At 36.1% G+C, this 17,861-nt stretch overlaps 2 protein-coding genes across 2 annotated transcripts in view; both read left to right on the forward strand.

Annotated features, from left to right (window-relative positions):
• atp9a (ATPase phospholipid transporting 9A) overlaps nt 1-6,293 on the forward strand; it is a 110,788-nt gene extending 104,495 nt beyond the window's left edge. Inside the window, exon 28 of the mRNA XM_073939324.1 lies at nt 5,426-6,293. Coding sequence (XP_073795425.1) covers nt 5,426-5,562 — 137 coding nt within the window. The 3' untranslated portion in view covers nt 5,563-6,293. The remainder of the gene's footprint in view (nt 1-5,425) is intronic.
• The window catches only part of mical1 (microtubule associated monooxygenase, calponin and LIM domain containing 1), a 508,844-nt gene that overhangs the window by 10,789 nt on the left and 480,194 nt on the right, over nt 1-17,861 (forward strand). The window lies entirely within an intron of this gene.

Below are 17,861 nucleotides of genomic sequence, written 5' to 3' on the forward strand. Positions count from 1 at the left end.
AGAGATATCTGCAAATATTTTTCAATGGAAGTCAATGGAGGAATATGACTAGTCATGATATATTTGCAGATATCTCCAATCTGATTTCGTACTAGTACAATTGTAATTGCAGATATCTCTAATTGTCATTCTGACTAGTCGAATTATAATTATGACTAGTCAAAATATAATTAGAGATATATCTAAATATATTGATGGATAGTCAGAACAAAGGTTTAAATGCTAAAACGGCTTGCCATACTCGCGCGTCTATCATAGTCCGCCCTCTGTAGTAACAGTTCACGGTCAGCTCACGTCATGTGTGATTTTGCGGCGGGAACATTATATGAAGACAGAATGATATTTTAGGGTAAATTGTACCTTATAAATACAGTATGTGACTCTTTCAACACCATTAGGAGGTATCCATGTCGCTGTGCAAAGTATGTAAATCACTGTGAAGACTTTAAAACTTCGGCTATGTTTGACCCAGTATGCGTGTCAAAAAGCGGACGAGTCTAAAGCAATGACTGTACAACCGAAATGTTGCCAGACGTCTGATTTTGAGAGGATGGGCCATCCTCTATTTCAGCTCCACTCATCTTGGTCTGCTAACATTACTGCCGCTACAATCTGATCTCGCGTGCGACAGCAGGTGAAACGTAGCTCACCTGCAAACAGCTCAACTAATAGCCCCTTTCACACATACAGACCTTTCCGGAAAATTACCGGCAATTTTCCGGAAAGGTTGTATGTGTGAACAGGTCCTTTTTGAAAATACCGGTAAATTCGTTCAGGCTATTTTCCGGAAAGAGAAGTTGTAACATTACCGGCAATTTGCCGGAATGCTGCGCTGTGTGAACGCAGAAGGAATATTTCCGGAATAAGCGCGTGCACGTCTAGAACATGCTGATGTAAGACTTCTGCTTTAGCCAATCACAACAGTCAGACGCATTTACGTCCGCGCAGTTTGTGGGAATAAAAGCCTTTGAATATTTTTCCAGACGCATTTAGCTGCTAGAAGTTAGTCAGATAACGTTTATATGTTCTCCTTAATGCCAACTGTGCAAATAATCATCGATAAGATGCTTATGATAAGCCGTTGTTTGTTTACCTTCAAGCTTTGCGTGTGCCCATGAAACAGCCTGTGAGCGGCAGCACACGCACATATTATGAACATCTCGACATGCGAATATGATCCTGTGAAAGTTGTTCACAATATTGATCATCAAAAGAGTTTGTAATTTAGTCAAATGTTTACAAATACAAGCGCAGCCGTTTAAAGCTCATTTGTGGTGAATGATGTCAGAATTTACCGGTATTTTGGAATGGATGTGTGAATGCTCTTTTCCGGAAAATTTCCGTAACGTCCTCGCCTGTGTGAACAGCGCTTTTTTGAACATACCGGTAAAGTCGTTCCGTAAATTTTCCGGATATTTTCCGGTATCACTGTGTGAAAGGGGCTAATAAGAGAAAACGGACGTCGTATCGTAATCAAATCGTCATAACGCAACGATGCATATTGTGACATTTTTGCATCGCAATAAATCGTACAACGATAAATCGTTATAACCCTATTCATTTGTATTTAATTGTTAACATACGCAACTGGTGACAGATAAATTATAAGAAAATCACCAAGACTTACAAATAAACAATATTGTTCTGCTGTTATTTAACAAAATGTATCAAATTATAGAAATATTACAGAGTAAAAATGTTAAATACTATATACAGTGGTTAGTGTAAGGAAAAGTTTAGTTACCATGATCTAAACTGAACTGTTTATAAAACATTAACACTGATCTGGTTGAACTGAACAGAAACCAGCAAACTGAAGGAAAATTCTTAAAATAATCATAACCATTTTATAATAATCACCAGTTATTTGCTGTTCTGCTTTTGTGTGGGCTTTCTTGGCCTTTGCAACACGGTGAGCACAGTAAGATGTACTTGTACTTGTTTTGAACATGAAGATGTTCAGCACTTTTGTGATGCCCTCAGCTATTGGAGTCGTCTTAGAAAATAGTCCACAGGTTTTTCCTTGCAACTGGGATGTTTGGTTTCTAAATGTCGTTTTAATTTAGGTTTCATGCTCTCTTGTGAAAGTACCTCACTACATTTGACACACTGAGGTTTTAAGTCTTTTTTGTCGTCAAAATTTACATATTCAAGATCGTACTTGTGCTGGAATTTCACATGTCAAAAGGGTATATGCCGAGCTAGTGCTTTTCCCATACTGATAAACTTCCGGTGACCTGTTATTGTAAACTTTTTCCCATTTTATACGGTTCCTTTTACAGCATCGATGTTGTAATGTCATTAAAATACATTCAGTTAAATAAACTTTAGCATTCATTTAGTTGCTCAAGCGTAAAACGAGACAAAAAGCCGTTTACTCGCACGCGCCCGTCAGAATCGACAGGCTAGCGCAGAAGCTTTATTGAATATACTGGGGTTAAATAAATGCTCATTTTATAAAGACATGGCGGGGGGAAATGTAATTTAATGCAGTGCTTCTTGTACAATCTGAGACCCACTTTATATCGGATATCACTCAGCCAGTGGAGATCGCTGATTTGTAAAGAAAACAGACCTTAAACGCGCCAGATTTTGCATTGCATACAGTTCACCGAAAGCTCTTGGGCTTGTCCCAGGTTACTGGCATATTAAAAGTCCCATTAGCAAGCTTCGTCGCACATGCATTTCAAAATAAAAGTCCAATATAAGCAAAATAAGTTAAATATTAAACTTTTGTTGTTTTTTTGATCTCACTCTCCAGTGGGTCGCGACCCACCAGTTGAGAAACACTGTTTTAGATGATTAAAGGCTTAGGTTAACTAAAAGAAAATAAGAGTTTCCCCTGAAGAAAAATATTATGGGAAATATTGTGAAAAATATCCTTGCTGTGTTAAACATTACTTGGGAAATATATTAAAAACATAATAATTAAAATTTCACTGGAGGGCTAATCATTTGGTCTTCCACTGAACATATAGAGCCTTGAAAATATCATGAAAAACATTTTTAAAATATTAGCATATAATATTTACTGGGCGACACGATGGCTCTCTGGTTAGCAAACAGCCAAAAAGTCGCTGGTTCGAGTCCCAGCTGGGTCAGTTGGCGTTTCTGTGTAGAGTTTGCATGTTCTCCCCGTGTTCATGTGGGTTTCATTCATGTGCTCCGGTTTCCCCCACAATCCAAAGACATGCGGTATTAGTAAATTGAATAAACTAAATTGGCCGTTGTGTATGTGTGTAAATGAGTGTGTATGGATGTTTCCCAGTACTGGGTTGCAGCTTAAAGGGCGACTGTCATATTTTCTATTTGCTTCTTGTTGCTCGCCCTTAAGAGGCTCTGATTGGTCAGCTAACAAAATGTGCTGTGATTCACGGATCGGATCCACTTCACCAGGAAGCAATACGTCTCTACTAGCACGCAGTGTAACTCTTAGCCGTATCAGTTTGAGCCTGAATCTGACAGAAAATGAAGAGGACACCGCTGAATCTCACGCCTGCTCTTGAAAAGAGCATGTCTTTCACATATATTCAGAATAAGCATGTGTAAGTAATATGAAACATTCACATATCTTCTGTGAGTTAGCCATTTCAAATGTAAAACACACATAAAGAGACACTACAGCGCTGGTTAACGCTAGACACTATGCATGTAATACAGGGTGGGCCATTTATATGGATACACCTTAATAAAATGGGAATGGTTGGTGATATTAATGTCTCTCTTGTGATATTAATGTCTCGGCATGTGTACTCTGATGAGTGAAAAGCTTAGGTGCTGGCTCCAGACAGCGACATACTCCCAAAAAAACAAGACAAAATACAATTGGCAATGTTGACAGTAATGCATACAAGACAACAGCCACTTTCACACAGTGATACCAGTATATATCCGGAAAATTTCCGGAACGACTTTAACGGTAAGTTAAAAAAAGTGCTGTTCACACAGGCGAGGACGTTACAGAATTTTTCCGGAAAAGAGCACTCACACATCCATTCCAAAATAGTGGTAAATTCTGACATGATTAACCAGAAATGACCTCTAAACGGCTGTGCTTGTATTTGTAAACATTTGACTAAATTACAAACTCTGTGGATGGATCAGTATTGTGAACAACTTCGATGAAAACGTATAGAGAAACACTTTCACATGTCGAGATGTACATGATATGTTTGTGTGCTGGCGCTCACGGGCACGCGCAAGGCATCAGGCAACTGAAGAAAGCAGAGCTTGCAGGTAAACAAACAAAAGCTTATCATGAGCATGTTTTCGATAATTATTTACAAAGTTGGCATTAGGAAGGAACACATAAACGATATCTGACTAGCATTTAGCAGCTAAATGTGTCTGGGAAAATATTCAAAGGCTTTTATTTTCATAAACCGCACGGACGTGAATGCGTCTGACTGTTCTGATTGGCTTAAGTAGACGTCTCACGTCAGCGCGTTCTAGACGTAAACTCGCTCTTTCCGGCAATCTTCCTTCTGCGTTCACACAACGCAGCATTCCCGCAAATTACCGGAAATGTTACAACTTCTTCTTCCGGAAAATAGCCAGAACGAATTTCCCGGTATTTTCAAAAAGGGCCTGTTCACACATACAGCAATTTTCCGGAAAGGTCTGTATGTGTGAAAGGGGCTAATGAATAGGTGTAAACATAGTCTGACTGTTGGTGGTAAATTATTATAGTCATGTTCATGTTTTAGTTGAGTTTACGATCAAATTTGGAATAAAAATGCACATTTCAAAGCTCTTTACGAGACCTATAGGGGCCAAAGCACGCTTGTTCCCCCTCCCGTCTCCCTGACGGCCCACACTCACATTACATTCAGGCCTGGGCACGCTTACATCATCGATGATGTGCTGTTCAGTAAGAAGCGCTCTCGCTCAGCACAGTGGAAATTTCTTTAGTTTTATCGTTTAAGTCGTTTGATATGCAGTGAGACGCAGTCAGATATTTCGCCGAACAGATCACCCACTTTTGACGCTTATAAACAATTATAAAGTCCTCGTGCTGCAGGAATTAGGAGGTTTGCTGAAGGTGCAGCTGTCATGCAATGAGTGGTTTGCGTCTTTAATAAACTACGGCAGTTTGCATTCATTGAACAGTAAGAATGATTAATAAATCCATATAAAACAGTCTCTTAAAAGTCACATCTCGCTTTCAGTTTCGGGCTCAGGCGCGTTTTGCACTCATAAACTAGCGTACCACGCCAACGCCAAGTGAACCGCGCTCTGGCACACCTCTTCCAACCGGCCAAGTAAACTGTGCCTGAGCCCGATTCAGAGCACTCACTTCTCAAACGATCCGGGAAACGGGCCTGGGCACAGTTCGGATAGCATAGTGTAAGTAGGCCCTAAGTTACAATGCTTTTGCATTAAGTTACAGCTGCACTTACAGTCTGTTCTTGTGTGTCCCTGACAGATGTCTACTTCATCGCCACATTATCTTTCATCTGGAAGGTGACGGCCATCACTTTGATCAGCTGTTTGCCGCTCTACATCCTCAAATACCTGCGCAGACGCTTTTCTCCTCCCAGTTACTCCAAACTGACCTCTTAAACCCTTCACAAAAGAACAAAAAACCCTAAAACTACTGGAGCTCCAGACCTCCGTTCTCCATCATACTAAAGTAACAGGTCAGTTTATGTGGTAAGGCAGGCAGTTTTTTTTTTCGTCTGAAATGAGCAGGTGAACATTAGCTTGAAGGCTGGACGCTTTTCTGTTGGAGTCCAGACGCTGTTAGCTATGAATCATGTCATTTCTGAAGTGAGTTTAAGTTTGGGTGAATCACTGGCCCCAAGGAAGACTAAACACACTGGCTAACTTTAAGGGGTGGACAGGAGACAACAGGGAAGTTCTTCTGTTGTGTGTCTCAATTTAAATTTTTTATTTTTACTTTTTATTTTCTGATAGTCATCCAGGAGACAACAGAGAAGTTGTTCTGTTCTGTGACTTGATTTAAAGTTTTTTATTTATTTACTTTTTTTTGTTTGTTATTTTTCGAGTCATCCAGGAGACAACGAGGAAGTTTATTTCTGCTGTGCGACTTGATTTAAAGCTTGTTTGTTTATTTTTCACTTTTTAATTTTTTACTTTTTTCAAAAGACAAAAGGGAATTTTTACCAATGAGATTTCAAAATCTGTTGCCATTATCTATTTACAATTAATTTTTTTTTTTTTTTTATCCATAACACAATCCAGAGGTTTTTTCCAATAAGAGTTCATAATCTGTTGCCATTATGTGTCTAAATTAAAAGGGTTTTTTCTATGGGTTTCATTCATGAGACAAAGCAGAGAGGTTTTGTTCAAATGAGATTTAATATTCTGTTGTTAATATGTCTCAATTTATTTTATTTTTATAACTTTTTTTCAGACAAAGGGGAAGTTTTTTCAAGGAGACTTGCCTTAATGTATTTTTAAAAAATCTTTATTTTAGGGTGAATTAATTCATAAGAGACATGTTTTTTTCTTATGAGATTTAATTTTCTCTTGTTATTAATTGTTTAAATTTTACTCAATTTTTTTCCAAAAAAAAGCATTCTTTTGTTGTTATGTCTCAATTTATTTTTAAATTCCTTTGTTTTTTCTTGAGATTCCCACGAGACAAAGTTTTTCAAAGAGATCTATTAATCTGTTGGTATTTTATATACAAAATACAAAATAACAACAGGGGGATCTCATCCAATAGATAACACATATTTTCTTTCTAATGTGATTTAATATTCTGTTGTTATTATGTCTTAATTTATTATATTTCATTATTATTATTATTATGTTTTGTTTTTAGACCTAATGAGACAGCAGAGAAGATTTTCAGTGAGATTTAATAATCTGTTATTATTATGCGTCTCAATTGAAAGTTTTTTTTTTTATGTAAAAAAGGAAGAATTTGCACAAAGGGGAAAAGGGAAATGGGAATATGGGAAGTTATTTCAGGGTGATTTTGGTACCTTTTTGTTTTACTTTCCAAATGTACTGATTTATGTGACTCGAAAGGACTTGATCAGGTTAAAAACAGACGTTTGGTCTGTTCTTCAACCAAAAAAGAAAAAGAAAGAAAAAAAACACTAATATTGTTTACACTTTACAATAAGGTTCCATTAGTTAATATTAGTTGTACTAGCAAAGAGCCATACATTTATTTCAGTTAAATAATTTTATTTTATTTTAATTTATTATTTATTTTATTTTATTTTTTATTTCAATTTTTTACATATATAATATTTATTTATTTTATTTAAATTTAATAATTTTTTTATTATTTTAAATTAATTTCATTTTTTATTTACATTTTATTTTTAAATTAATTTGTATTTTATTTTATTATTTTTATTTAATTTTATTTCAGCATACAAACTAAAATACCAATATAAGGACATAAAATTATCAGAAATTTAGTTTGTTTCAAATATATAGATAATAATAAATGTATTATTCAAAAACATTATTATCTCTCACACACACCAATCAGAGATGAATTAAGAATATATACACATCTATGTTTATGTGTATTTATGTAATTTTTTATACATGTATAAAACATATTTTTATACATGGTTATTTTATTTCAAGCAATGACTGAATTGTCATTTTATTTAGTTTACTGTCATTCAAGCTTATTGATTCGGGTGTGTCTGAATGTTTTTGCATTGTATATTATTAGATTAAAATATAATTAGTATTAGCAAATTAACATTAAATATGATAAAAAATACTTTTAAAGTATTTTTCATTGTTCTTTTTTGTAACTAATGTTAACAAGTGAAACCTGATTATAAAGTGTTACATTAATACCGTCTTTGCAGGTTTTGGAAAGGATGTTCAGATCGTTCGCCTGCTATAGTTTGAGTGTGTAAACGGCCACTGAATCCATTAACTAGAGTAACTTTAAGCAATGCAGCTATTCTTTTAAAATAACTTACCAACCTCCAGCGGTCACTGCAGGGTTTTGAAAAAGCATGACTGAAACGGTGCCATAAAAAAACAAAGCTATTTTAGCACAGTGTTTGTCCACTCCTGCGGCCACTTCTGACCTCATGTGACCCTCATACATGCATACATGCATTACTAGTAAAAAGTTTCAGATCAGAAGATGTTTACATGTTTTAAAGAGGCCTTTTCTGTTAATCAAGACTACATTTATTTGATTAAAAAGTAAAAACTGTTAAATTGTGAGTTATTATTATTAGTTTTAAACATTTTGATTCTATTTTTGAATGTGGTTTCAAATATAATTTATTCCTGTGATTTAAAACATCTTCAGTGTCACATGATCCTTTAGAAATCAAGAAACATTCATTATTATTATTAATTTATTATCATTAATACTAATCCTGTTTTTCATCTGTGATGCGGTTTTTTTATTTATGGTATTTAATTATTTCATTTTGTATTTACTGTACTTTAAAATGTGTTTACCGTTATTCATCAAGAACACTACTTGTTCATCAGAAAATCAGAAAAAATTAAATGTACACTGAAATAAGTGTTGCATGCAAAACTGTTGCAAACAATTTATTTGTGTAGAATTTAAACAAACAAATTAAGTTTAATAATGTTTAACTAAATTTGTTTGTTTAAATTCAGCCCAAATAAATTGTTTACAACCACTTAACGTAAAAAAATTGAGTAAATCCAAGGAATCCTCTTTGAATATTTTTTTTTAGTGTATTATGAATTGTAAGAACCATTAATAATGACTGAGTACTTAATAATTTATCATTACACAGTGTCAAATCAGCATATTATAATGCTTTCTGAAGGATCGTGTGACACTGAATACTAAGGATGCTCCGATACCATTTATCCTTTTTCGATACCTGAGCTCAGAGTATCAGCCGATACAGAGTACTGAACCGATACCGGAGTGTGTATCTGTAGAAACAGTTGTGTATACTACTACTATTTCTGTATAAATTAACAGAATTAATTTAAGGTGTGCTTCAGACTTATCCATTATTAAGATATGAACAAATATATGCAGTGAACTAGAGTATTTTTATTATTTATAGTATTGTTCATGGAAAGCACTTTGAATTACCATTGTGTTTTCTCAAAAAAACATATTTCTAAAGGTGCCGTTAACTTGAAATTTACTTGAATTTCCGAATGTTGGCAGCAACATCCATTTATGCAAATAAAATAAATCGAATTAGTTTACTAATTAAGTTATGTGAAATAAAATGAAATGACGCTGGGAGAAAGTATGGAACATGTGAAGAAAGGAAGGTGTAGAAAAGCCCAGACAGCAGCTGAAATCTCTCAGTTGTTCAGCAACCCTCTGCCCTTCCTCATTATAAATGAATATCAGCTGCTTCAGTCTAACATCTACTTTAGCAGGATAATGAAGATGAAACCAGGGTGGATATTTCAGCAAGAAAATTATCCAAAAAACAGCCAGGTAAACTCTCAAATGCTTTCAGAGAAAGAAAATCAAGCTGTAGAATGGCCCAGGCAATCCCCTGACTCGAATCCAATAGAGAAAACAAAATAAAGATCAGATTATAAAACATGAACTAGAGTATTTTTATTAATTATAGTATTGTCCATGTAAAGCACTTTGAATTACCATTGTGTATGAACTGTGCTATATAAATAAATTTGTCTTGCCTATTATCTAACTTTTTTATTTTCAGGCATTCAACAGTTATATTATTTACTGTACTTTACTGAAACAAGTTCAGCGCACAAATTAAATCTATTCATGTTTGACAGTATAGCTGTATAAAAATCAGTGCAAAAAATAAAAAGAATATGAATAATTTTGCAAAAATTATTTTTGAAACTTAAAAAACATTTTTTCAAAGTAGAAGAACTGACTCCTGGTTTGCAGTGTTAAGCAAAGCTATTGGACATACAGCGGGGTAAATAAGTATTGAACACATCACCATTTTTCTCAGAAAACATATTTCTAAAGATGGGGTTGGCTTGAAATTTTCCATAGATGTTGGAAACAACCAAAAAAAATCTATATATGCAAAGAAAACAAATCTAATAAGTTTCCTAATTAAGTTATGTGTAATAAAATGAAATGATGCACAGAAAAAGTATTGAACACATAAAGAAAGGGAGGTTTAGAAAAGCCCAGACAGCAGCTAAAATCTCTCAGTTGTTCTTCAGCAACTCTCTGCTCTTTGCCATTGTAAATGAATATCAGCTGCTTCAGTCCAACATCTACATGATCAGAGTGATGACGATGAAACCAGAGTGGACATTTCAGCAAGACAATGATCCAAAACACAGCCAAATGCTTTCAGAGAAAGAAAATCAAGCTGTAGAATGGCCCAGCCTTTCACCTGACTTGATTCCAATAGAAAATGCTAATTAAATCTCAGATTTGATGGACGAGACCCACAGAACCAGATTTTTACACTTTGTTGAACCCTGTGTAAAAAAATCACACCTGAGCAATGCATGTGACTTCATTCTCCATATGAGAGGCGTGTTTAAGCTGTCATCACAAAAAAAAAGCCTTTTATATAAAGCATTAAATACGTTTCAGTAGTTCAGCACAGAGCTGATTTTTACAATTTTTTGTTTTGCTGTATTTTTATGTTTGTATTGTTTGGATTTTTACAAAAATCTTCTTTAATTCCATGTCAACAGCTCCTTTAGAAATATTATTCCCAGAAAAAAACATGACATGTTCAATACTCATTTTCCCAGCTGTACGTCTCATTCAAAACGATGGTAAATTTAAAAACATGGTAAATGTAAAAAGGATGGTATCGAATTGATTTATGGTTTCAAATACTCGCCGATACCAATGCCAGAATTTGTACTAATATCGGTATCGGAAAAAATCTGCTGAACACTGGAGTAAATTTAACTTTGAATCACAGGAATAAATCACATTTTAAACTACACCTAATGAGAATAAAGTTTATTTAAATTGTAATAATATATATATTTTAAAAAAAATGTTCTGTATTTTAAACTAAATAAATGCAGCCTTGGTGAGCAGGCTTCTTTTAAAACATTAAAGGTTAATTCAGACATGAAAATTCTGTTTAATTACTCACCCTCATGTCTTTTCAACCCTTTGAGACCTTCGTTCATCTTGAGAACGCAAGTTATGATATTTTAGATGAAATCCTGGAGCTCTGTCATCCTCTATAGACAGCTATAAAAAGATCCAGAAACATGATTAACGCATTCAGTGTTCAACTGTAATCATACAAAGCTCCAAGAACACTTTTGTGTGCAAAAAAAACTAAAACTAAAAACAACTCTGTTTACCTATATCTTCTGCATAAGGTAATCAATACACCACTTGCACGTATAGTAAACTAGCGGAAACATCCCGCTATCCCTCAAAAAGCTAATACCAAAGTAACTGAAATTGCAATTTATCGACTAGTCTTTGGGGGCTCCAGATACTCCAAATGTACACTGACTGCAATGCTTAATTGGTATTTTTTTACAGCTGATAAAAACATGTTTACAGCCTGGTACAAAGAACAATCTTGGTGCATAGCTAATATTTCCCTTCATGACAACTGTGAGGGGGTGAATTTTTTATACTCATCTGTTTTATTTATATTAAGTCTGCATAATTAAGAGCTTGGTCATTTGAGTGACAGCTACTGTAGGTCACGCTGGTCACATCACCTTAGCTGATTCCGGCTGATTAGCCGCTGAACTCGCAATATACATCGTATTCTTGTTTTGCTTTATGTGGCTTTACACAGTCGATTGCCTTTGGGATTATTTTTTTTACAATTAGCAGATAATATGTGCTCTTAATTGTGCTCACAAACCCTTCGAGTGGCCTCCATTTCCAATGTGAGTGAAATTTTTATTCTTGAAAATTCTTGAACAGTCATCTGAAAGGTTGTCATACAGTGTTATGCCTGGATTTCATAAATAGCCTTGCATTTGCTAAGTATTTGAAAGTAATTAGCGTTTTCCTCCTGTAGAAAAACATCATAAGGACAATGCTTAGTAATGTTGTAATGTATTACAACAGTGTTTTTAAAAGACTAAACACTTCTTTCATATAGTGTACAACCAAGCACATGTGGTCAGAACACAAACGAATCACGGGTAATGAAGTGTTAAGTGTTTCTTACAAAGAAAAACTTGTCTAAGCGAATTGCTAGCAGGCATCTGTAACCCCGCCCACAGCCCGCCTCTTTGCCCATTTTTGGTTACCCGCGGTCGATGCGATGATGCATGAACAAAAAGGTGACGGTTGGGCACACCCACTTGTAGCTTAATGGGTGATGTCACGGATACTACTCCCATATTTTTCACAGTCTATGGTGGTAAATGCATACCATGATCTGTCATGGAAGAGAAGGCATAAGCAAACTAATCTGTTTTTACAGTTTGTTGTTGCACAAAAGTGTTCTTGAAGCTTGGTATGATTACAGCTGAAGTCACTTGGAATGTTTTGACACTGATTTAGTTCCTTTTCTCCTGACCATTGCTGTCTATAAAGGTGGAGAGAGCTCCAGGATACCATCTAAAATACCTTAATTTGTGTTCTGATGATGAACGAAGGGCTCAGGGGATTAAAACAATGATGGTGGGAGTATTTTTTTGATTAAATAACCCTTTAAAATATCTCAATTTTATCTCGCAAGACCTTTCCTGACTCTCAAACGGTGGTTTACAGGGCCAAATCCCATCATGCATCAGTCCGCACTAAAACATGCACGTCTTCTTCTCAACACTCGTCTGTAATGCTCCCGAATGTGATGTGCACTTAACAGTGATCACTCCCCTGTGTGTGTGTGTTTTTCGTATCTGTGCCATATCTGTCTCTTTCACCTTCACTTTATTGTGTGGAACTGACGGACTTTCGTCGTGTTTCTCCTGCATGGATCAGCAGTTTGTGACGTGGATCTAGAAGTAGAGCCAATGCCATGATCTTCACCTGTTTTTACGTTTATATGAAAGTATGTGTTTTTTGGTTTGGTAATGTACACTTAATCTGCTGAATTGTAAATAACAAAAGTACAAAAGCTTTTATTTATTAATTTTCTTATTTGTGTTGGAATTTGCACTCTAATACTTGCAGAACAAACAAAAAGAAAAGGAAAACGGGGCAAGTTTGTCTCGGGATAAAATGTGTTTGAAATAAAACTGTTTTTCTTAACCAAAATCTCTGCTTGTGTCTTTTGTGTCCTTTAATGTTTGTACTAATATGCATTTATTTATGCACTGTTGTTTCTAAGTTTGAAGGAAGGTTTTCTGTTATATTGTGAAACGTTATTATTAATATTATTATTTAAAATGAAGGTTTTCTTTGGCAATATACTGTTTAATAAAATGTATTTTATTCCTGTGATGCAAAGCCGTATTTTAGCATTATCACTGTTGTCAGATAATCCAAATCCTAAAGTTCTGTGGGCACAAATGGTGACATATTGATAGAATTGATGCCAGAGGTCAGAGGAGAATGGCCAGTCTGGTTGGAGCTGATAGAAAGGCAACAGTAACTCAAATAACCCCTTGTTACAACAGAGGTATGCAGAAGAGCATCTCTGAACGCACAACACGTCCAACCTTGAGGCGGATGGGCTACAGCAGCAGAAGACCACACCAGGTGCCACTCCTGTCAGCTAACAACCGAACACTGAGGCTACAATTCACACAGGCTCACTAAAATTGGTCAATAGAAGATTGGGAAAACGTTGTCTGGTCTGATGAGTCTCAATTTCTGCTGCGACATTCGGATGGTAGGATCAGATTTTGCCGTCAATAACCTGAACGCATGGATCCATCCTGCCTTGTATCAATGATTCAGGCTGGTGGTAGTGGTGTAATGGTGTGGAGGATATTTTCTTGGCACACTTTAAGCCCATTAGTACCAATTGAGCATCATGTCAACGCCACAGCCTACTTGAGTATTGTTGCTGACCGTGTCCATCCCTTTATGACCACAGTGTACTCATCTTCTGATGGCTACTTTCAGCAGGATAACGCACCATATCATAAAGCGTGAATCATCTCAGACTGGTATCTTGAACATGACAATGAGTTCACTGTACTCAAATGGCCTCCACAGTCACCAGAACTCAATCCAATAGAGCACCTTTGGGATGTGGTGGAACAGGAAATTCACATCATGGATGTGCAGCTGACAAATTTGCAGCAACTGCGTGATCATGCAATATGGATTAAAATCTCAGAGGAATATTTCCACTACCTTGTTGAATCTATGCCACAAAGGATTAGTGCCGTACTGAATGCAAAAGAGGGTCCAACCCTATACTTGTAAGGTGTACCAAATAATGTGGCCTATATTTCTTCTTTGTTTTTGTTTTTTTACTTGTGTTTTTTTTATAGGTTCTTAAATATATACTGTATTTTACATACAAATTTTTATAACAATACATGAAGCAAAACTAATAACATTGCATATTTCTGACAATGTTTATATTCAATATATGCACACAGCATATAACCTGAAATAGGAAAACTTGTATGGTATTTTGAACAAGGCACTTGTGATTTATTTGAGATAAATCAAAATTGACCAGAAGGGGGAGTCTCAAAATGAATGCAATACTACTACAGTAAAACTGCTAAATTATACTATAAGTGCATGCAAGCACATGATCACAATACAACATACTGATTTCTGCTTAAATACCTTTCTTACAGATAAGCTGAAGACAAATACATGTTATGCTGTTGAAATTTCTTTCAAGTTTCTGAAAGGGACAGTTCACTCACCTGTTTGAGTTTCTTCTGTTTAACATAAAAGCAGATATTTTGAAGAATGTTGAAAACCTGTAACCATTGAGTTCTATATTGGAAAAAAACAAATACAGTGGAAGTCAATGGTTACTTTATTTTCAACAATATTGAATATAGTTTCTTTACTGTAAAAAATGCAGGGTTCCATGCAATTCCTTTATGTTGTCCCAATATAAATTAAGAAAACTTAATTGTTTTTACAAATTTAAGTGCGTTAAACATAAAACAATTAAGCTGTCTCAAAAAACTCAAGAATTGTGTTGATTCAGCTCATTTTAAATAAGTAGTTTGAACAAACAGGAAAAAAAAAATAAAATCATTGTATGAGTGTTGAAGGGTTTAAAGTGTCCCTTTAATTTTGGACCAGTATTTTATTTATTTTTGGGCCTAAACTGTAGTGCTTTTCATGTTGCTGAAAACTGAAATGCAGAGTGTTTTTAAAGCATGTGATCAGTGTGTGTGTGATGTGGCATTACTGCGGTGAAGCAGAGATTCTGAGATCTTTTATTATGAGATCCAGACCAACAACACCAGAAACACATGCAAATCTTTCTTCGAGTACCTTGGACTGATTATTGCTGTTTATTCTGATGAATCCCTTACCCAAATAGCACAGACATGTTATTTAAGCTACCCCTGAGCACTTTTTGTTTGACTTTGGACACGCAAATTTTGTTTAACTGAGATTTTTCAACTCATTTTTAAACTAGTTTTTTTAACTAATTGCTGTTATCTGATTTATTTTATCTTTGCCATGATGACAGTACATCATATTTAGCCACCCAGACTCATTTTTGATACATACCCCTACTTACATTTCTAGAGAGCGCCAAATATGTCCCAGGTGGTATGTTTTTTTTCTCTTGTGAGTGCCATTTGTGCCTGCTGTTTTTTGCGTAAATCCACCAGGGGCTGCTGTGTACACTTTTCGAGATCTCAAATTTCTCTCGCTAGTGCCATTAACCCCTGCTCTTATGTAAATCCACCAGAGGCCGCTGTGTACACTTCTTCATATGTCAAATTTCTCTTGCGAGTGCCATTCACGCCTGCTCTTCTTACGTAAATCCACCAGGGGCCACTGTGTACATTTTTCGAGATCTCAAACGATTGATGACCAACTAAACTTCTCTGACCACATTTCTAGAACTGCTCGATCGTGCAGATTTGCACTCTATAACATCAGAAAGATCCGACCCTTCTTATATGAACATGCAGCTCAACTCCTTGTTCAAGCTCTTGTTCTCTCCAAACTGGATTACTGCAACTCTCTACTAGCTGGGCTTCCAGCTAACTCTATCAAGCCTCTTCAACTGCTCCAGAACGCAGCAGCACGAGTTGTCTTCAATGAACCTAAACGAGCACATGTCACTCCGCTGCTAGTCCGTTTGCACTGGCTGCCAGTTGCTGCTCGCATCAAATTCAAAGCTCTGATGTTTGCTTACAAAGTGACCTCTGGCCTTGCTCCTTCTTATCTGCTCTCGCTTCTGCAGATCTATGTGCCCTCCAGAAACTTGCGTTCTGTGAATGAACGTCGCCTCGTGGTTCCATCCCAAAGGGGGAAGAAATCACTTTCGCTCACGCTCACGCTCAATCTGCCCAGTTGGTGGAATGAACTCCCTAACTGCATCAGAACAGCAGAGTCACTCGCTACTTTCAAGAAACGACTAAAAACTCAACTATTTAGTCTCCACTTCACTTCCTAATCTGCAATTGCCTCTTTGAATATCACACTAACTGTACAAAAAAAATATATATATACTAATACCATTAATACTTCCCTTCTTAGACTTTACAGACCTGAAACTTGCCTACAGCACTTATTCATTGTTGCTCTTAGTTGTGTAAATTGCTTCCTTGTCCTCATTTGTAAGTCGTTTTGGATAAAAGCGTCTGCTAAATGACTAAATGTAAATGTAAATGTAAATGTCAAATTTCTCTCGCTTATGCCATTAACGCCTGCTCCTCTTATGTAAATCCACCAGAGGCCGCTATGTACACTTTTTTAGATGTCAAATTTCTCTCGCTAGTGCCATTCACGCCTGCTCTTCTTACGAAAATTCACTAGAGGCCGCTATGTAACTTTTTTGAGATCTCATTTTTCTCTCGAGAGTGCCATTCATGCCTGCTCTTCTTATGTAAATCCACCAGAGGCCGCTGTGTACACTTTTTCAGATGTCAAATTTCATTTCTCTCCCGAGTGCTATTTGCACCAGCTGTTCTCGTGTAAATCCACCAGAGGTCGATGCTGACTAACCGACGGACTGCCTGACCGATCAACCTACCTATAGCCCCACCCACCCCCTTTTCTAAACCCAACCAACGGTACTTTCAAAAGCATGAATGACCAGCGCCCACCCTCTACCCTAAACCCAACCGGCAGTGTTTTCAAAAGCAATCCAGAAAAAGAAAAGCCCTCGCGGCTGACTGATTTTTACCACATTTTCAAATCTTGCCACGTTCTCATCCTGTTATTTACTTGTTTATTTGATCTTTAGTTTTTGTCTTACCTGCTGTCTGGATCCATTCTTCACCAGACAACCTGTCGGCCCAGTTAACATCTCAAATCCTCCGACATACATGGCGAGCCATTGGGCAAACTGGTAACAGCGGAAAAACCATCCACACGGAGGTAAGTGGTCAGCTGCTAGCACAAAAAAAAAAAAACAAGCTGTCAACATCATACTGCCCCATAGTATTCATTTTAAAGACGGAAGGCAGCCAAACGTAGCTCTGGCTACATAATTTGCGTTCTCCAAAAATGTATACAGGGGTACGTGTGCACAATGAGGTTGTTGCAACCAGCTAGTCATTTTGCAAGGTACTATAGTATTCAGCTCAACGTGACATTTAAAGGCTTGATTAGGTTAATTATCCAAGCCACTGGACAACAGATGAACAAAATATAATAATATTGACCTTAAAACTTTTGTCAAATTGCTTTTTTTATTTACTAAATTTATTAAATTGTGACGATTATTTTCACATTGTTGAACAATTTAAATATAAACAATATTTTATCAACAATGTTGGGATTTTTGTTTTGTTGGGTTGTTGTTTTTTTTCATTGTCAAAGACGTTGCTGGAGTTAACATTGGGTTTTCCTCCTCAGCATGTAGATCTGCAAATCGTAATGTAAAACCACCATCCAT

The sequence above is a fragment of the Danio rerio genome, chromosome 23 (assembly GCF_049306965.1).
Source record: "Danio rerio strain Tuebingen ecotype United States chromosome 23, GRCz12tu, whole genome shotgun sequence".
Lineage (NCBI taxonomy): Eukaryota > Metazoa > Chordata > Actinopteri > Cypriniformes > Danionidae > Danio > Danio rerio.